Here is a 21350-nt window from a genome sequence, read left to right on the forward strand (position 1 = left end):
TTCATGTCTTCGGTCTTTCTCCCATCGTGGTAGCAGTGGCAGGGGCGCGCAGGTGAAGGAAACGGGCGGTCCGGCCGGGAGTAGCGAACCCCTCCGTGCCGCTCGGTTCCGGAAGCTCGCGTTTCCTGCGGCGGTGGCGGAAGCGACGTGGCAGGTCGTGAAGGGTGAGGACGCTCGGTGGCGGCTAGCGCGAACCCGTCGGGCGAACGCATCCTCAGGAAACAGGTGCGTTTCTCACACGTCGCCGGTTCGTCGGCAGAAAAAGACAACTGATCAAACGGGAAGGACGCTACGAGGACATCGTGAACGACGACGATCTCGTGCGTTTAAAGGCGGAGTGAAGGGCTTCGCGGGTCCGGGTCCGACGAGCGATATGGAATTCCAAGGAGGTGTGTTGGAAAGAGCTTCTGAGCGAAGCGGATTCGGATCCGTGGGGTCTCCCGTTCCGTCTCGTGACCAACAAACTGAGAGGTTCGTCGGGACCGCTGACGGCCGGCATGACGGAGGAGTTTCTTGCTGAAGTGATCGCAGAGCTCTTCCCTCGCGTCGAACCGTTCGCGTTTCCCCCGGCGGATTTCCCTTACGACGAAAATCGCACCGACACCGCCGTGACGGAGAGGGAGGTTCGCCTTCTCCTCGACGCGACCTCGAAGAGGCGCTCGGCTCCGGGCCCGAACGGCGTGCATTACCGCATACTCGGCAAGTCCGCCGGGGTGCTGTGTGCGCATCTCTTGGCGCTCTACACCGCGTGCTTTCAAGAGGCGACGTTTCCGACCACGTGGAAAGAAGCCAACTTAATTTTGCTCGACAAACCGGGTAGGGATCCGACGACGCCGAGCGCGTATCGGCCGATTTGTCTTTTCGATGTAGAGGGCAAGTTGTTCGACCGCGTGATCGCGTCCCGGATAGACGAACACTTACGATCAGAGGGAGGGAGGAACGACCTCTCTCCGAATCAGTACGGCTTCCGGACGGGCCGTTCGACGACCGACGCACTCGACCGCGTGTGCGCCGGAATCCGGGACACACTTCGCTGACGTCGAAGTCCGTGCCAGACTATCTGACATCAATCATCGATTCATTCCTCTCGGAGAGGAAGATCGCGTACGAGAAACCGGACGGAACGACGGGAAGTGCGGACGTGTTCTGCGGCGTGCCTCAGGTAGCAATTCTAGGACCACTCCTGTGGAATATCGCCTACGACTGCGTCCTCACCCGGACCGTTCTTCCCGAAGGCGTGATTCTCGATTCCGGTCTTTACTTCGGAGAACATCTGGCGCACCTCGGGCCGAAGATCTGAGCCGTCAGCGACGTTAGGACGCCTGATGCCAAACCTGCGCGGACCGCAGGCCAAGGTCAGGCGATTATACGCGACGGTCGTACACTCCGAGGCCCTGTACGAAGCTCCGATCTGGTCCGAGTCGGTTTCGGCAGCTCGGCCTCTTCGCGAGAAGGCAATACAACTCCAAAGGGCGTCTCTGAACCTAATGGCGATGGCTTACAGGGACGTCGCGGCGGAGGTGGCTTGTCTTCTGTCGGGTACTCCCCCGCTCGATCTCCTCGCGATGGAGAGATTCGTCCTCTATCGCGAGCGGGATCGCGGCGGGCCTAAAACAGCTCGTCATCGCAGGGAACTTCGTGCTCAAATTGTTAACACTTCAACGACGGGTGTAGGCGTTACGGGGGGGAAATCATTAACGTTCTTGGCCCCGGAGTGGGGGCTGGGTGGGGCGGGGTCACGGAAACTTGACTTACCGCCTCACTCAGGTCCTCACGGGTCACGGGGTGTTCGGCTCGTACTTGGCGCGTAAAAAGTACAATTTTTTTGACGTCACGTCGCTCTCCCTTCTCCCTCAAATTTCTCCGAAAAAAGAACAGAACAAAACGTTCGATAAAAAATGAACGCCATTTTTTTTAAATAAAAAATGATGTCATCGTTTTCAAAATAAAAAAAATGTGCAAAAGTTAATATTGTCAGAGGAAAGTTAAAACGGAAGGAAAATATAGAACTCTGAAAAAGAACTTATTAAAGAATTGGACCCTGGATCAACATACAAATATCTGGGGATTGAAGAAAATTTTGGGGTAGCCAAGAAGGAAATTAAACCACGATTGAAGAAAGAATATTTTAAAAAATTGAGGCTTATATTACAGTCGGAACTGAATGGAAGAAATAAGTTAACCGCCATCGGCACATTAGCAGTTCCAGTAATAGAATACAGTTTTGGCCTTGTCGATTGAACAAAAGAAGAAATCACGCACCTGGACCGAAGAACAAGGAAAATATTAACTATGAATGGTGCGTTACATCCAAAAGCTGATGTTGATAGATTGTACGTCAGCAGGAAAGATGGAGTAAGAGGATTACGACAAATAGAAGCGGCATACCAGAATGCCATAATTGGAATGGGAAAATACATAGAATCCCATCAAGAGGACCCTATCTTAGCCCAAGTTATACATGCAGAAGAAAAAACTACAAAAAAAGGAGTTCTGAAAAGGGCAAAACAAATCGTCAAAGAAAATAAAGAAAACGAGATAAGGGAAGAAGGGCAACTTGCAACTTATGATAGCAAAGTCCATTCTCAGAAGAAATTATGTCAATATCTCCATTGGAGTATATGCCGAAAATATGGAATGGATGGATTACCCAAGGAGTGGTACAACCACATTCCAAGCCCGGTTACGACAGCAGGTCCATGCACAGTTCTATATGATCAACAAGTCCACACTGACAGAACTGTGCCAGCTAACAAACCGGATTTCATCCTCAGATATAATGCGGGAAAATGGTGTAAATTAATTGAGGTATCCGTGCCGGCAGAAAAAAACACCAGGCAGCCAAAGAAGCAGACAAAAGGCTGAAATATAGAAATTTGGAAATTGAAGTAGCCAGGATGTGGGAAACAAAAACAGAAACGATTCCGGTCATCGTGGGAGCATTGGGAGCCATGCCACATACAATGAAAGGAAATTAAAACAAGATTTTGAAGAATCTAAAAGAAGAAACCATCCAGGAAATCGCACCACCGAAATTCGAGTATTTGTCCCTAAGGGATCGGGTAGAAACCTGGGATAAATACTTAAAAACCCCGACAAATAAGAGTCTTGTCGTGTTTAAGAATGACCATAATAATAATAATTAAAATTGAATGAGTTGATATGCGTTTACATCATGTCAACTTATTAAATTAATTTTTAAAAATTTTATTTAGTGATTTAGTTATAAGAAGTTATGTATGTATCAAAAGTTTTGTAATTTAGTCTAATTTATTGTAATATAATTATTTTTTTTAATATTAATTATTTGTTTTTTATTTTGTACTCCTAATTTTAAGCGAAAATCCACTGTTCCATTTTATTTTTTATTAAAAAAAACCTCCTTGGATCTTATGTTTTACGGATACATCGGAAAAAAATTCGTCGATTAAAAATTAAGTTAAAAATGACCGCGAAAATCCAACGTTTACGATTTATTCTAAAGTAGGTCGACCTTGAATACAAGGCCATTGGTTTTACATTTCAATTTTGTGAAATTTTTCATGGTCATGATTTTTCAACCAAGGTCGACCTTGAATACAAGGCCACCAGTTTTAAAATTTAATTTTGTAAAAATTTTTCATGGTCACGTTTTTGCATTCAAGGTCGACCTTGTATATTTTACCTGACACACATTTTATTTTAAGCGGGAATCCATTGTTTGAATTTTATTTTTTTCTATACCTCCTTGGGTATTATGTTTTTCTGATACATTTGGCCAAAATTTTCGATGTTTTTTAGGTAGAAAATTTAAATTTGTATGCTGTGTGTAAGGATGTACATTAAGGATGAAAAAAAAAAAAGAAAAATTTTAATTCACAATAATAAATTATATTTTTATTAAAATTAAATTTTTTTATGTCTTTTTTTCCCCATAATTATTCAACATGTGATTTTATGCAATTATAAAACGCATAAATACATAAATTGAAAAAAAAAAAAGTTTACATTTTTTCATTGGGGGGAGGGGGGAGAGAATAAATTTACAATAAAACTTAAAACGATAAAATCATACAAGAACAAAAGGGCGTTCAAATCAATTTTTTTTTCTGCACGATTACAATAAGTTTAATAATAATAATAATAATAATAATAATAATAATAATAATATTTTGTTTTAACTCGAAACGCGTTTTTATATAAAATAAAATAAAACTTGACTTATTATTATTATTGAATTACATTTTATACTTATTTTAGTTTTTCTTATACTTTGACTAACATTAATAATAATAATAATGATATTGATGACAATATCGACAGTGATAATAATAATAAAATTATATAAAATCAATCATCGAGTCATGAAATTAAAATAAAAAATTAAAAAAAATAGCATTTTTTTTACATTATTATTTCTCTTAACCTAATTCATTTTTTTCCTCCTTTACCCCCTCTACCCCCCGCAAACGATGACGTCATTTCCGTTTTATACGAAAAACCAAAAAAAAAAAATTTAAAAAACGAAAAGAAAAACTCGAATTTTCCAAGCATTTTGCGTTGCGAAAATCATTTCGACCGAAAAAAATTTTTTTTTTTCTCTTTTCTATTTTCTTCTTCCTTTTCCTTTTCTTTTCCTTTTTGTTTCTTCTTTTTCCACCTCCTCCTCCTTTTTCTTTTTTCCTCTTTCCAATCAATCATCTTCGTCTTCGTCATCGCTATTCGTCTACTTTGGTTGAGTTTTCCTCCTTCTCGTGCTTCCTCTTCCCTCTCCTCCTCTTCCTCCTTTTCCACTTTTGAGAGCCATGCCACATTCAATGAAAAGAAAATTTAATGAAGATTTTAAAGAACCTAAAAGAAGAAGAAACCATCCAGGAAATCGCACTAGAAGGTGGGACGGCCCACATTCTTCGGAAAATATTATAAATAGCACCATCGAAATTCGAGTAAAAACGAAAACAATATAATACAAACAATGGATTCACACTTAAAATCATTAGTACAGAAATGTTGATTAAGAAAAAGTTATATTATTGTGTCACCGAATAAAATAAACTATTTGAAATTTATTACGATATTAACTTTTATTATACGTATACGTGTATAAATTAAAAAAAAAATATATAAACAAAAAATTAAATAACAAAATCCTTTTTCCCTTATCTGTAATACAACCCCTTTCTCATTATTTGTACCCATTTATATAAATTACATAATTTTTTTCTCGTTTGAAAAGATATTCAGGTATCATTAAAAAAAAAAAAAACTATATAAAATGATTTTAAATAAATGATTCGTAACAAAAAAAATACATCATCGAACCCGTTATAAAATTTAACAACACGATTTAAAATTATTTATTCAAATAACAAAAAAAAAAAAAAAACGAAAACGAAAATGTTTTATATATAGGTATATTTATGTGTGTGTTTGTTTGTTATTAATAAATATATAAATAAACTATTACTGTCATTATTATTATGTATTACCTTTAATATTTTTTTCCTTTGTTGTTGTTGTTGTTGACAATTTTTTTAGTACTCTCTTTGAGTGAGTGATAAGAAAAATTTATTTATATAAAACAGTTATAAATATACACAATAATAATAATTATTATTATTACTATTATAATTAATTACTACGATGTGTTTTTACGACTTTCTTTTATTCTCGATATTAATTTTGGTATTGAATTTTGTACTTGTATAACTTCTTTACCGTTAAGAAAAGGCCTCAACGGTTTTGGCAGTAAAATGTTTCCATTTTGTTGTTGATGAGTTTCGAAAAGTGCCATCAACATTCTAGGTATGGCGCAAGCCGTTCCATTAACCGTATGAACGTGAAATAATTTATCTTCGTCTCTGTATTTAATATTGAGTCTTCTAGATTGATAGTCAATACAATTGCTGCAGCTTGATATTTCACCATAAATTTCCTTACCGGGAAACCAAGCTTCAATATCATGTTTTCTATATGCTGAAGCCCCTAATTCATGCATTGGCATATCTAATATTTGATAATCAAGACCTAAAGAGCTAAATATTTCTTCTTGTATGTCGACAAAATTTTGCATCATTTCTTCCGAATTGTCTGGATGAGATATTCCAAACATTTCAACTTTTGTAAACTGATGAACCCTAAAATAGAGAAGAACATTTATTAACCCTTTTTTTTTTTTTTTAAAAAAAATTAAACGATAAAGATATTTAAAGGAAATATATATATTTGCTGATTGTTGATTTTGTGTTACCTATATAACCCTTTCTCTTCAGCAAAATGAGAAACTTCTGAACGAAAGCATCTACTAACTGCTGCTAAATTTACAGGTAGGTCTTTAAGATTGAAAACTACATTTGAATTCATCGCTGCTAAAGCCATTTCAGAAGTCCCTGAAAGTGCAATGTTTTGACCATGAGATTCATCTAACTGATAAACCTAAATAAAAAAATAAATATAAGTAATAGTGACGATATTGAATGATGATGATGATGATTGCAATAACGAAACGATTATATTTAGAAAGAAATGATTTACTTGTGTTTGAAGAGCATTTGGTGTCATGCCACACCTTTCCAATACCTCCATTGGTAATATATCCGGCACTGATATCAGTTGAAAATTTTTTTTCAACAACCTAGATATTGTATATTTAATTAATGCTTGTTCTAAATCAGCCAAATCTCCAGTAAAGAAATAACTTCTTTGACCTGCTACTGTAGTTAAATCTTCCATTCTTAATAATTTTAAATCTTTGGCCAATTCCTGAAAATCTTTAGGTATGAAAGAATGAGTTACATGTTCAGAACTTTTTAAGACTCTAGGTCGTTCGCCATACTCTTTAACTGCTGGATGTGTTTTATTTGGTAGGCTACCGGCTTCTTTAACAAGAGACTGCCACAATGTTTCTCTTTTGCCAGGACATTTTTCATCTCTAAATTGATTATCTAATTCGAGAACTCTATTTATGTCTCCTACATTTTTACGATTTTTAATATTATTTTCGATTTCTTCGCGATTATTTGGATTTGTAATATAATCATAATCGAATTCTACATCTCCTAAAACTATTTTTGACTGGCAAATTGATTTTTTCTTACTAGATACCGGTTTTGTCCGAGTGTGAAGTTCAATAAATTCTCTTATCGCTCTTGATAATATTCTTTGATACATTTGGATAATTTAAAAATAAAAGCAGAATGATGTTTATTTTTAACGAATTCCTACTGACAAAACAACCATTTTGAATTTCCATTACGACAACTGATCAATCCTCGTTCAGAAATCCAACAAAAAAATTTTTAAAGAAACAAGACGAATTTGATTTTTTAAAATTGTTTTACCGGTAATATTCAACGGTTTTTTTGTTTTGTTTTGTTTTTTTTTTTTTAAAGAAAACTTTTTTGCAGGATATTTTAACGCGATATACACATATATTTACAAAAAAAAATGGATTATTACGGAATTTTAGGCATAACTAAAAATGCAAGCGATTTAGAAATAAATCAAGCGTAAGTTATTTATGATTAATGTGTTTATGTGGTTCATATATAACGAGACCAAACGATATTATTTATTAATAACTTCAGTTTCAAAAACTTAGCACTTCAGTTTATGAAAAATCTAAAAGAAAATGAAAACGTTGAAGAATTTTTCGTGACCATTGCTGAAGCTTATGATGTTTTATCAAATGAAAAATTAAAAGCTGTTTACGACCAATATGGTTCAGTTGGTCTTAAAAATGGCGTTCCAACTCCTGACGGTTTCGTACCTCCATACGTATATCACGGAGATTATTTAAGAACATACGAGTAATTTTTTTTCCCATATCTGAAACGTCTTAAAAGTTGTAATTAAAAAAAAAGAGACAAATTTTACAAACAAACAATAATTATTATTTTCCAGAGAATTTTTTGGAACTAAAAGTCCTTTTGCAGACATTCTCGATATAAGAATGCATCCATTACCTGTGTATAATCTTCCAGAAGGAAAAGGAGTTAAAATTAAATCTGAATCATTAATAAGACCTATTTACTGTACCATCGAAGAAGTAAGTTACAATATAAATTGTAAGAAATAATAATAAAAAAGAATAAAATTATTAAAAAATTTCAAGTACCTTTAAAAGCTCTATCAAGGTTGTACAAAAAAAATGAAAATAAAAAGGCAAGAAATTATTTCACCGGAAAGTTGCGGTCAAACGGAAGTAAGAGAAGTTATTTTAAACATACCAATAAAACCTGGATTACTTCAAGGTACGGAAATTGTATTTCCATGTGCTGGTGATCAAGGTCCAACCGTCGAACCTGGTAAAAATCAATAATAATCACATCTAGTCATGTGATATATGAGAAGAAACGACATAAAGATAATTTATACTTAAAATTTCTTTTTCTTTTTGTTATAAAGCTGATATTATTTTCAAAGTCACCGACAGACCACATGATTTGTTTGTCAGAGATGGTGTAAATTTAAAAATGACAGTAAATATAACTTTATTAGAAGCTTTAACAGGGACTACGGTGGCTGTAAAAACACCAGATGATAGAAAACTAAAAATACCTATTCACGACATTATACAGTAAAATATATTATTTTATTTTATGTGAATTTTAACTTTCATCCATTATTTATTTAACAAAAGAAAATAACTTTTTTTTTTTAGTCCGGAATACGAAAAAATAATTAAAAATGAAGGGATGCCTCACGTGGATGACAATTTAAAAAAAGGAGATTTAATTATACGTTTTAAAATTGCTTTTCCAGCTTATTTGCCAAGAGTTAGTAAAAATCTTATTAAAAAAGCGCTCAACGTTTGCAAATTGTTAGCCGTTTCCGGTGAATCTGAAAGTATTAATTTACGAATTATTATGGATCAAATCAATAGAAAACCTAGTTATGATTTTTTTCATACGAAAAAATAATCAAATCCTATCATTTATTCCATTATAATTTTTTTTTATTGCAAAATAAGATTTTCAATTATAGTTTTATGTAAAAAAAAAAAAAAAATGTACGATCAATTATATAATAATAATTAATAATGCGTTTTAAAATATAAATTTAATTAAAGACCCCCCCCCCAAAAAAAAAAAAAGCTTTATATTGTAACCTTTAATAAACGAGGTCATAGAGTAAGAAACTTAATTATTAAATATAATGATGTACGTACGTCTATGGTTTCACGGCCTCAATGTATTTGGTAACTCATCATTCGAGGACCATGACACAGCAATTATTTTCTTTCTCTTTTTTGTTACAATCGTTTTATTTAAAGAAAGAAATATTTTTCATATTTAAAGGAAATGCCAAATGATATAAAAAGAAAAAATATGCATTTGGTAAGTTTTTTCTGTTTAAATTTATCAAAATTTGTAAAGGAAAGCTACGAGGGTTATACGGAATGAATACAAGTAAAATTTTCATTAAATAAACAGGAACCTTTATCTCCGAGTCCTGTAATTGATATCAGCGATGATGAATTGGTATCCATTTCTGTTAGAGACTTGAACAGACAATTAAAATTGAGAGGATTAACACGGGAAGAAATCGTGAGAATGAAACAAAGGAGAAGAACACTTAAAAATAGAGGATATGCTGCAAGGTAATTTATGTTGTCCATGTTTATGTATGCTGTTGTGTTGTGTTATACTTAATTATCATCCCTATTTCATTACTTCCTTTTTTTTTTTTTTTTTTAAATATTAGTTGTAGGATAAAAAGAATTGAACAAAAAGACGAATTAGAAAGTGAAAAATGTCAAGAATACAGAGATATGGAAGCGATGCAAGAAGCGAATCAAAGAATGAGAGAAGAAGTTGATTCGCTTCTTGTTAAATATGAAGCATTAAAAAAATTTGCTGTCGCTAATAAAATTCATATCCCTCCAGAATTAGAAACAGTTCATTAAAAAAACTAATGGGAAAAACAAAAACATTTTGATTTTGTATTTTGTATCAATTCCTATTATTTTTAAATGATTCGATGTGTTTTCTCAATAACGAACAAAACAGGTAACATGTGAATTTAATGCTCCTGTAAGAAAGTAACAATTCTCAGGGTTCATCCAATCGACTTTTATTCAAATAAAAAAAAATATTTAAATAAGAATCGATAAGAAAAAAGTCAAAAGATGATTATTAATAAATTTCAAATCGAGAAAAGAAAATCAAATTCTAAGGTTAAGCTCTTTTATCAAACAAAACAATTATTTCGATAATGAATTATCTATCCATCCTTTTTTTTTATACATAATTATCATTTACTTATTTATTATCATTATTTTTTTTAATTTAATCGTTTATAATAATTTTTTATGAATAATAATAATAATAATAATAATAATAATAATATTTTTTAAATAATTTGTAATTTTTTAAAGTTTTCCTTTATCATTTTCATATTGTGTGTCATTAATTTGAATGATTTAAATAAATAAAAGAAAAAAAAGGGAATTTTAAACAATAAAAATTTAATTTATATTTATTATATATATATATGTATATATATACAAACGCACACACATATAAAAAAAACTTATACGTACATTTACATTTTTAATTTATACATATATGTATGTAGGTACGTAGCTAATAACAAACAATTCGAAAAAAATAATAATAATAAAATATATAAAATAAATACAAATTTTCAAAAAAAAAAAAAAAAAAAGGAAAACTTATTAAAGAAAAAATTTTTTTTTTGTTTTTTTCCTCTAAGAATCGACAATCGTGCGATCTCCAGCATAAATAATTTGTGAACATTTATTTGATCTTTGATGATCCATTATTGGAAATATTTGTATTATATTTTTCTCATTTAAATTTAAAGAATGTAAAAGAGCTTTGTTCCTCGTCGAACTCCTTACCAAATGATTAAAATTCCCGTTTACGAATATCTGTTGGGGGTAATAATAATAATAATGAGTAAGCAGAAGACAAACGGAGTGAAATTAAGAGAAGAAATCGCGTAAGGTAATAATAACAAACAAACAAACAAAGAGTTAAGTAAGAAAAACAACCGAAATGATGCGCAACATGACGATGACCGCCATTTTTATTTCGAGTCAGGATTTCCGCCAAAAGAAATTGACTCGCGCGCACTCTTTCGGCGAAAAAAAAAATTATTTTTTGTACTCACCTCGTATCCCGTCACGTTATTCGGTTGGTCCGTTATGTCCCATTCAATAAAAATTCCATCCCGATCGACTTTTCTTAATGTTTTAACCACGGGTACAAACGAAGATGACTGAAAAGAATAAAACGTTTCGTTGTTGTTTTGTTTTTTTTCATTTGTTAAACTAGCAGACGAGAATGAGGATGGAGACGACGGTGGCGGCGGCGACGAAGACGACAACGACGACGCCCTTTCGACGACATCATCATCATCATCATCATCTGATAATAATTTTTTTTCTTCTCTTTTAAAAAATCTCAAAGGATGAAATTTATCGATTTCATTTATTTCTAAATTTTTATCGTTTTTTTCATCCTGAAATTTATTTTTATTCATCATCATCATCATCATTATTATCATTATTAATTTGTCTTTCACCGCCTTCCATTATTACTATTCCTTATTTATTTATTTAAAAATAATAATAATTCTTACCCTTTCTTTTTTGAGTAATTTATAATTTTCCTTATTATCAACATTATTACTATTATTATTATTTGTATTTTTATTATTGTGGCTGTTGTTGTTGCTGACGTTGTTGCTGTCATCATATTTGATTCCTTCAATTTGAAAAGAGACAACGTCAAAAATGTCTTCCCTTTTAAAATTGTCTCCTCCTTCTTTTAAATAATTCAACAATGGTTTCAACATGACCGTTTTGGCTCGATATTTATTTTTCAAATTGTCTAAAGCAATCTGAAAACGAATAAACACAAAAACAAACGGTTAAAATCGTTCGCGGTTTCTCTGACGTCACTCCTACGTCACGCCGACGTCAGAACGTCACGTGACAATTAAAAAGTGTCGCATATCCATCACCTGTAAATTCGATACGAAATCCTCGGTTGGTTTAAAATTTTGAGTTTTCATCGTTTTCCCCGCCATCGGATTGAAAACTTCGACAATGTTCTTGTTCGAAAATGATGACGTAGTTAACGAAACCAATGACGTCGATGACGATGACAAAACCGATGACGAATTACCGTTATTATTTTTTTTTTTTGTAACCGACGGGTGGTTGTTGTTGTTGTTGTTATTGTTCATAATCGATTTGACCGTTTTCTCGACGTTTTCGACGTTTCCGTTTTCTATTTCCACGTTCATTTCTTTAACCTTACTATTATTATTATTATTATTATTATTATTTTTCTTGTTATTAATATTATTATTATTATAATCATTGTTTTTTTTATCGTAGAGAATTTCTAATGACATTTGTTCTTTTTGTATTTCGAGAGCGATTTTTTGCAGTTCTGCCAACTCTTTATCCTGAAAATAAAAAACAAATTATCATTCCTTTTTTCCTTTTAACTCCTTTGTTTTCCTTTTCCTCTTTTTTCCTTTGGTTTACCTTTAATTTTGATTCTTCCTCCATCTTCTCGAGAGTTTTTAAAAACTCCGTTTGTTTTAAACTGAGTTGAAAAATTTCGTCTGGAATTTTAATTGAAAAAAAAAAAAAATTAATGACGACGGGGTAAAGAGTGCGCTAGTGAGGCGAACGGGGGGGGAGAGAGAGAGAGAAAAAAAAATTGGCGGGAAATTCAAATTTTAAAAATTAAAAAACAAACTTAAACACACACACCATCGGAATCTTCGTTCGCATATTTATTATTGTTATTTCTATTATTATTATTATCATCAACGTGATTTCTCCATAGGGAAATTATTCGGGATGGAAATTTTGAATTTTTCACGAATAATTTTTTAACGGACGACGGAGTGGGACGTAAATATTTTAAATCTTGTCTAAGTAAATAACTTGCTGGAAAAACAACGGGTTTTAAATATGGATTGTTCGGTAGGAGTATTTCAACTTTGGGAAAATTTTTTTCTAATTTTACTAGAAATTTCTGGAATGAAATCGATCCGGAAAAAAAAAGAAACGGAAACGGTTTATTAATAAGGGATGTTTTTTTTTTTTTTATACGTCAAAAAAATTTAATTTCGGGACACTAACCTCGGTCAAAGGTTCGACCACCATTTCATTCTTCCTCATCATCATCGGTTGTCCATCTTCTAATAATTTATCATACCTTTTTGTTGTTTCATTTAAAAACGACAACGATACGTTCGGTACAACTAAAAACAAACAAACAAACAAAATGATGATAATAATAATAATAATAATAATAATGGCTTTGATAATAATAATATTTGTTACCTTCGTCTAGATTAGATGTTGTCGTTGATTGGGTGAGCAGAAGAAGCTCGGCAACTTTACCCTGAAATCAAACAAAAAAATTAAAAATTAAAATTTGACGGTTACATTTAAAAAAAAAAACGCTACTATCGCATTCTATCAGTTAAAATTGAAATTAATAATCAATTAACGGAAAATAGATTTGACCCTTTTTTTGTACTGATTTGAAAATTATTAAAAAATGGCGATCGATTTCCGTTGGAAATAATTTTCCGAGATTTTTCCGGGATTTTCCGTGATTTGTAAAGGATCACATTAAATTTTTTTCTCACCTCTAAAGTTTCAACTTCTTCTTTTAATTCGGAAACGGTCACTTCAAGATTTGAAAGTTCTTTTCCCTTAACGGTGAGTTTATTTGTCAAATCGGATATCTGAAACCGGAAATGAAGAAAAAAAGATTAAAAAACGATTGATTGATTGAATGAATGAATGATTGAAAAACAAACCTGATTTTGTAAATTTTTTTCAATCGCAGTGAAATTATCTTTTCTTTCTTGCATTGTTTTCGCCATATTTTCCGCCAATTCCTTTTCCAAAATGGCTTCCTTTTTCGCAGCTTCCAATTCTTTTTGCAACGTCACGTATTTTAAATCTTCTCTCATGAAATCGGATTTGAGTATTTTTAATTCTTCTTTTAATGAAATATTTTCCATTTCTAAAAATTTTTTTTGTTCTTCGAATTTTTTATCGAGATTTTTTTGAAATTCTAAAAATTTTAAATTATCATTTTCGTACAAATGTTTGTTGTTGTTGTTGTTGTTTATCATTTCCTCTTCTTCGGATTGTTTAGTTTTTTTCTCGTTTGTTTCTTCTTCTTTTTCTTCATCATTTTTCAACGTTCGCGATTCGTGAAGTGCTTTTTCCAATTCCTTTTGAGTTTCTTCCAATTGTTTGACGCGTTTTTGTAAATTTTCGTTAACCATATCCGCATCGGATAATCTTTTCTTGTAATCCGCTTCCATGTTCGCCCATATTTCATCTGCTTTTTCCAAACTTTCCATGTAAGCCTGTTCTTTTTTTTCATATCTTTCCAATTCGGCACGCAATTGTATTTCGTTTGCTATCATTCCTTTGAGTTCTTTAAACAAATCCATTTCTTCCGGATTAATTATTTGATTGTTCGATCGATATGACGGCGACGACGACGACGACGACGACAACGTGGTCGAATCCGTTTTTTCAACGTCTTTGAGTGCTTTCAACGTGTTCGTCATGTCTTCCAGAGTTTCCCTATCTTTCGCCGCTTTCAATTCCAATTCGTCTATTTTATTGAGTAGAATTTTTTCTCTATCCGCGGCAAAAGTTTCAACTTTTTCATAATTTTCACGTAATTTTTTTTGATCGTTTAATAATTGTTCGAGTTTTTTAACAACGGCATCTTCTTCTTCCTCTATTCCTATCCCTGCCGCTCCTGCTCCTCCCGTTGTATTTTTATCCCCATTTTTTTTATATCCTATTGAATTTTTCGACATTTTATCATCGGCTTTTATTTCTATTAATTTACCATTGTTCATTAAATGATAGACGTTCCAGGCTACTATTGCCGGCATTGCAGCTTCTATCATGCTCAGTCTTTGTTTGGCTTCGATTTCTCTTTCTTCTAATTCGAAATTACGTTGTTCGTATTTACTTATTAAATTTTCTAAACTTTGTTTCGTTTTATTTTTACCGCCGCCATTGCCATTACCACCCCCACCACCACCACCGTACATTTTTATATTTTTCCTTTCTATTTCTAATTCTAATTCTGTATTTTTATCTATTAATTCTTGTAGTCTTATTTCTAACCTGAAAAACAAACAAAAATGAAATCATTTTTTATGCTCCCACGTCTGCTCCATCTCTCTCTTCTCTCGCCGCCATCTTTTTTTTTTTTTTTCACTTACCTTTGAAGCTGATACCTTACGTCATTTTCAGCTTCTTCGAATTCGCACTTTTCTTCTTCTAATTTTTTATTCCTTATTTCTAATGTGGCAACTTTTTCAGTCAGTTCTTTAACCCTATACGCTAAATCAACTTCTTTTTGTAGTCTTTTCGAGAGCAGTATATCTTTGGCGTCTCCCGTGCTTTCGTATATTTTTAACTTATCCTCTAATTGAGCGAGTCTTTCCTCGTAATAAAGAACACTGTTCGTATGTGGACAAGTAAACGGTATCGAAATCTCTTTCGGAGAATTTGGCGATTTTGTTTTTTGCTGTATACGTTTTCGAATGACCGAAAGTTTTGATATTTCCGTGCTCAAGTCATCCGAACATTTTTGTTGCTGTTGCTGCTGACAATGTTTGTTGCTGTTGTTGTTTTTATTAGAATTTAATAACTCGCACGAAGAATCGATAAATTCCAATAGTGTTTTATCGAGTACTGATTCCGTTTGACAACCTTTTGTTTGTTTCGTTAATATTATGGCATCACCTCCACCACCGCCACCGCCAATACCACCACCACCACCACCACTACCATCCGTTGGTGAAATCGGATCGGAATCTTCAAAAATTCCACTTTCCTGTAGGCATTCAACGGATTTTAATGATTTTTTATATTTAACATCGGGTAAATATGAATCCGAATTTGTCGCTTCCGGTGACAATAATCCAAGATTCGTAACGGCTCCTAATGGTGAATAATTTCGAATCTGAAAACGAAAAAAAATTTTCAATTCGATCATAAAGAAAAAAACCAATCGATCAAACAACCAACCAACCGAACAACCAAACAAACAATTTAACAACCGATCAAACAATCTTTTTCGATTCCGCCTTTTAATTATACGTAATTAAAAAATTATCATCACCGATGATTATGAAAATGATGTGCGACAATCTTTTTTCTTTTCTTATTCGTTACGTAACGACAAACAACAACAATAACAACCGACAATAATAATAATAATAATAATAATAATAATAATATTTTATTCCGGTCTACCGATCGACTAAAAAATGATTTAAATTAAAGGACGATCCAAAACATTATCGTTAAAAAATTATTTTTTATTACTCTTTTTTTTCCAATGGGGTAATAAATTTATAACAACTTTACTTAACATACGAAACCAATAATAATAATAATAATAATAATAATAATAACTAAGAGAAATGAAATCTTTTATATTTATAAATAAAACAGGAAGAAATTTTCGAGAAAAAAACCCTCCCCAAAACTTACAAAAACGAAGAAGAAAAAAGGACGACAGCAGCAGCAGCAGCAGCAACAACAACAACAAACTTACCGAATTTATATGTATGAATTAAAATTTCCTTTTTTGTTTTATTTTTATTAATTTTTTACGTACGTACACAAAAGAACACAAAACGAACACAAAAGTTACAAAAAATAAAAAATAAATAATAATAATAAATTTTTATGTATTAAAAAAAAATAAAAAATTTCGTATATAAAAAATTTTGGGTTTTCATCATCCGATCGAAAACATAAACATAAACACGTGAGAGAAAGTGAGAGAGAGAGAGAGATAGAGAGATAGTAAACAAACAAGGAAAATTTTTTTTTTTTTTTTTTTTCGATAATTTAATATATATCGAATTATATTATTCGATTGTTTTATAATTCGAGATATCGTTTCATAAATAAAAAATTTTCTTATGTAATTTTAACTCTCTCGAATCCATGTTTTGTTTTACAAAAACAAAAATGATAATCGAACGATTGTTCTTTCGAACAAACAAACAAACAAACAAACAAACAAAAAGGTTTCGATTATCGGAAATGCAAACGAAAACAAATTATTTATTTATTTATTCGTTTGTTTCTATAATTTCGTAATTTGATTTTTCCATTTTAAAATAATATTTTTTACACGTACATATATTCTAATTCCACGTTTTTGTCAAGGTTACTCACACTTCCCCCTTCCCCCCGCCATTTGAATTTAAAAAAAATTAGATCAAAGAGAGCGAGTTAATTATAAAAAAATCCCTAATTTGAAAATGGATTGACCCTATTTGGAAAAGCCCCCTCCTTTTTTTGGCAAAGATGTCGTCATACTTTTCCGTTAAAAAAAAAACCTTTTTAAATATGGCGTCGGTTGTAACCGCTCCTTAATTTACTCTCCCGAATACAAAATATATATAAAAACTTACCGCGTCTCCCAATTCGGAGTCTGAGGTTAAATCTTCGCTTGTTGGCAACGACATGACACCTGAATCGCTTATATCCTCTAAATCTCTTTCCAACGGCCATACCATTTTTTCATTCGAATGTTTTTCTTCCCTTATGACTTCTTTATCTAAAAACTAAAAGGGGAGATGTGGGGGGTGTAATATTTTTCAAAAAATAATTTTTCCCGCGTTTTTTTTTTTTTGTCGCTACCGTGTTTGTTTACCTCTTTTCTACATTCTTCCAATTCTAATATTCTAAATTCCATTAAATCTCTTTGTTCTCTAAGTTCTTCTGCTTCGGCTATTAATTGTCCTTCTCTTTCTTTTAATATTCTTATTTGTTCCGCCATTATTAAATTGATTGCATTCTCGTGATTTTCTTGTAGATTTTTATTGTCGTTTTGTGATGTCGCATTTCTAGTTTCCTCTTCTAACCTTTCCAATTCTTTACCTTTCGATTCTAATTTCGATCGGAGTTCGTTATAAGTTTTCTGTAATGCTCTGTGATCGTTTAATAATTGAGCATATACGGGTTCGTGGTAATTTGCATTGACAAACTAAAAACAAAGAAAATTATATGAAACGTTTGGACGTTATTCGATTGTCGCGGTTGTTGTTGTTTGTAACTCACGTTGTCTGTCCAACATAATTCTCCGTTGCATAAAGGCGGAGATGATGGAGACGACAAATTACCACGATGATTCGTTGAGTCGGTTGTCGATTCCAAATCCTACCATTAGGAAACAAACAAACAAACGTTGAATAATTTTTTTTATACGTAAACAATCATAATAATAATGATGATGATTTACACTCACCAATTTATTACCATAATCGTTGTTTTTCATTTTCGTATATTCCATAATTAAATCTTCTAATTTTTTATCTTTTTCTTCTGCTGCTTCTCTAAGAGCGCTTATTATCTTGTCTCTTTCTTCGATTTGTTTTCTTAATTTTTCTATATCTTCGTCGATCGCTTTTAAATCTTCCATCGTTTGTTTGGACTGAAAAGAAAAGGAAAAATTTATTATCATCATACATCAACAACGGTGTAAGACTTTATCGTTTTAGAGGGGGGAGGAAGAAGGGGGGGCGGGCGACAAAAGCATTTATTGTTAACAGCATAATAATCTTTTTACGACGAAAGAAAAAATAATTGAGAAAAGTAAAAGATGAATCAATCGAGCAAAATGGAGACGACGACGATGAATTTTAAGAGAAAGGGAAATGAAATCGTTTAAATAATGCCAACAAGGTTAAATTAATAAAATAAAATGCAGTCTCTCTCTCTCTCTCTCTCTTTCTCTCTTTCTTTCTCCTGACACGTTAATAAATTTGCGAAACGAAAAAAAAAAAAAAAAAATTTTTTTTCTTTATTTATCGAAATAATTTCGTAATAATAATAATATTAATAATAATTCATTGAATTGAGAAAGATTCAAGTGTGAAAAATTTATTATTATTATTATTATCGATAAAGACTTGAAATTAATGGAATTGTTATAGGGAGGCGGGGGGAGGGGAAGGGAGGAGATAGAAGCGATCAAGCGTATAATAGGTAAAGAAAATGGGCAGGAAATTATAATTTCAAGATGTCGAAGAAGGACGAGCAAAGGATTTAAGGGCGTTCAGGGATGCCAACTCATCCGATACAAAATGTCAGCCCTGACATGAAAAATTTTTTTTTTTTTTCTAATCGCACACACTTCTTCATGCTTAAATAAATATTAAAAAAAAATAATAATAATAATAATAATAATAATTTCTTCGACAGGTCATTCACGTGTCACCTTGGCACTTATTACGGCCCTGAACTCATTTTTATTTTCTCTTTTTTTTTTTTTGTTACCGATTTAAGAAAAAAATAGTTTTGTTTAATGCCACGATAGAAAAGTAACGAAAGCTATTTCCTTTTTGCCGCCACCGCCGCCATCTTCGTCACCACTACCACCTTAATAAAAAAAAAAAAAAAAATCCTTGACCAAACACTCACCGCTTGAGCGTCCACATCTTCCTTAACGGTTACGGGAAGTGATTTGCTCGCTTTCACATTCATTTTAATAAAATTTATTTTTTTATTTGACGGCGATTCTTTTTCCTGCAGTTTTCGTACCTTAAACAAAAAAAAAAATAATAATAAAATTCTAAAACCACGTCGAAATAAAATTAAATCGTATGGGAGGGCGAGGAAATGAAACCGGTCGGTTAAGTACGACCCATTACTACAAAAAAAAAAAAATTAAATTTTTCGACAAACAGCAGACGAAAAAAAAAAAAAAATTAACCATAAGATGAGCTTAAAGTGGAATTCGGTTATTAGAACGAGTTGGAACAGGTTAGGAATTACGTAACAACATCCGTTGTTGTTGTGGTTGTTGTTTGTTGTTGTTTGTATCCCGTTAGTCAATCTTTCAAGTGTTTGTTCGTTCGTTCGTTAGGTCGGTCGGTCGGTCGGTCAGACGGTCTCTTTCCACAGTCCAAGGGTCTTCGAGTCCATTCTAGAACAATGACTTAACAACATTTCACACATGTTAGATCGAGAAAGAAAAAAAAACAAAAAGAGGTCATTTTGTTTTTTTGTGACGATTACATTTACTTTTGTCTTCTTCGTCGGCTAATGTTTAATTTCCGGTCGATCGACCGAACCGTTGGAAATTTTTATGCTGTCGTTTTAAAAAAAGAACACCGACCGAACCGTTAGAAATTATCGTGTGTGACCATTAATCACACGACGGAACTAAACAAAGTAGCAGACGACAATACAACAACAACAACAACGAGTTTTGCCTAATTAAAAATAAATAAAACAATAATAATAATAATAATAAAGTAAACGGTTGTGACAAATGAAAACAAAAAACCGGAAGAAGAAGTTTAAAAAAAAAATTCGCGATTTAGTCGTAAGAAAAGTATAGAAATTCGTTTAACGAATTTTTTATTAAAAATTTTTCCCCCCCCCCTCCTTCCATTGTTTCGTAAAAACAATCGTAACGACGGCCATTTTGATTTTTGCAAAACCGTGCGAATTAATTAAAAAAAAACCTAATTGACGAAGAGAGAGAGAGAGAGAGAGGGTCTGGAAAGTTCTGGAACGAAAATCTTTTATTATACTTTTTTTTTCTCCATTTTCCGGTGTTTACGTCACAGGTGCGCAATGGTAAAAGGAAAAGAGAGAGGGAGAGACCTTTCACGTACGACGACGACGACGACAACACACGCACACACACACACACACGTGTGTTTTTCAATAAAAAATCTTTCCTTTCTCTCTCCTTCTATTTTTGCGGATACAAATGGCCTTAAGACAAACAACCGATGCCAATAATATGAAATTTAAAACGAAAGCGAACAATGGAGGATTGAAAAAAAAAAAAAAAAACATACACGACGACGCCTTGAGGCAGTCAATAAACAATAACAACAACAAACAACAACCTGCCAAAGTATGAGCATAATTTAAAATAATTTATCGTAAAAAAAAAAAAAAAAAACTACTTCTTCCGTTTTCTCGAAAGTTCTTCGAATATTTACCCAAATCGGTCACCCATCCATCCCTAGACTTATCGTATTGTAAATTAAATAACCTTTGACCGGTCAACAACCGTTTACTTATTTTTACACATATATTAAATAATAAATTTTTCGTAATCATCATCATCATCATCATCATCATCATCATCATCATCATCATTGGTAATAATAATAATAATAATAATCATTGACGTTTTTTCCCCCCCCCCCATTTAAAACTTTCTCCGGTTCTTTTACGCGCATTTTCTTCGACTTCCGTCTTTTTTTTTTTTGTTTTGAAACAAAAATGTTTCATAAATAATTTTTTGATTGATGTTTTAAGTAGTTTTTTTTTTTTTTTTTTTTTTTTT

General features: G+C 32.6%; 4 protein-coding genes across 4 annotated transcripts; 2 read left to right on the plus strand and 2 right to left on the minus strand.

Moving 5' to 3' along the window:
• Positions 1 to 5617: 5617 nt before the first annotated feature.
• On the minus strand, positions 5618 to 7149 carry Phum_PHUM334250 (seryl-tRNA synthetase, putative; the record flags this gene model as incomplete). Its single annotated transcript, XM_002427613.1, has 3 exons — positions 5618 to 6116; positions 6230 to 6414; positions 6514 to 7149. 3 exons carry the CDS (start codon positions 7147 to 7149, stop codon positions 5618 to 5620), a joined length of 1320 nt encoding a protein of 439 aa, XP_002427658.1.
• Positions 7150 to 7590: 441 nt separating this feature from the next.
• Positions 7591 to 8900, plus strand: Phum_PHUM334260 (uncharacterized protein; the record flags this gene model as incomplete). The annotated part of the gene is made up of 5 exons (XM_002427614.1): positions 7591 to 7787; positions 7882 to 8030; positions 8148 to 8285; positions 8386 to 8557; positions 8642 to 8900. The coding sequence occupies 5 exons, from the start codon at positions 7591 to 7593 to the stop codon at positions 8898 to 8900; spliced, it is 915 nt and encodes a 304-aa protein (XP_002427659.1).
• A 381-nt stretch (positions 8901 to 9281) lies between these two features.
• Phum_PHUM334270 (transcription factor MafK, putative) lies at positions 9282 to 9886 on the plus strand (the record flags this gene model as incomplete). Its single annotated transcript, XM_002427615.1, has 3 exons — positions 9282 to 9330; positions 9391 to 9580; positions 9685 to 9886. 3 exons carry the CDS (start codon positions 9282 to 9284, stop codon positions 9884 to 9886), a joined length of 441 nt encoding a protein of 146 aa, XP_002427660.1.
• Positions 9887 to 10690: 804 nt separating this feature from the next.
• On the minus strand, positions 10691 to 18461 carry Phum_PHUM334280 (uncharacterized protein; the record flags this gene model as incomplete). The annotated part of the gene is made up of 14 exons (XM_002427616.1): positions 10691 to 10873; positions 11116 to 11223; positions 11686 to 11847; positions 11971 to 12420; positions 12732 to 13001; positions 13109 to 13230; positions 13313 to 13373; positions 13624 to 13722; positions 13798 to 15139; positions 15238 to 15983; positions 17452 to 17604; positions 17694 to 18026; positions 18101 to 18199; positions 18288 to 18461. 14 exons carry the CDS (start codon positions 18459 to 18461, stop codon positions 10691 to 10693), a joined length of 4302 nt encoding a protein of 1433 aa, XP_002427661.1.
• Between the last annotated feature and the right edge of the window lie 2889 nt (positions 18462 to 21350).

Source organism: Pediculus humanus, genomic scaffold (assembly GCF_000006295.1).
Source record: "Pediculus humanus corporis 1103172107743 genomic scaffold, whole genome shotgun sequence".
NCBI classification, from domain to species: Eukaryota; Metazoa; Arthropoda; class Insecta; order Psocodea; family Pediculidae; genus Pediculus; species Pediculus humanus.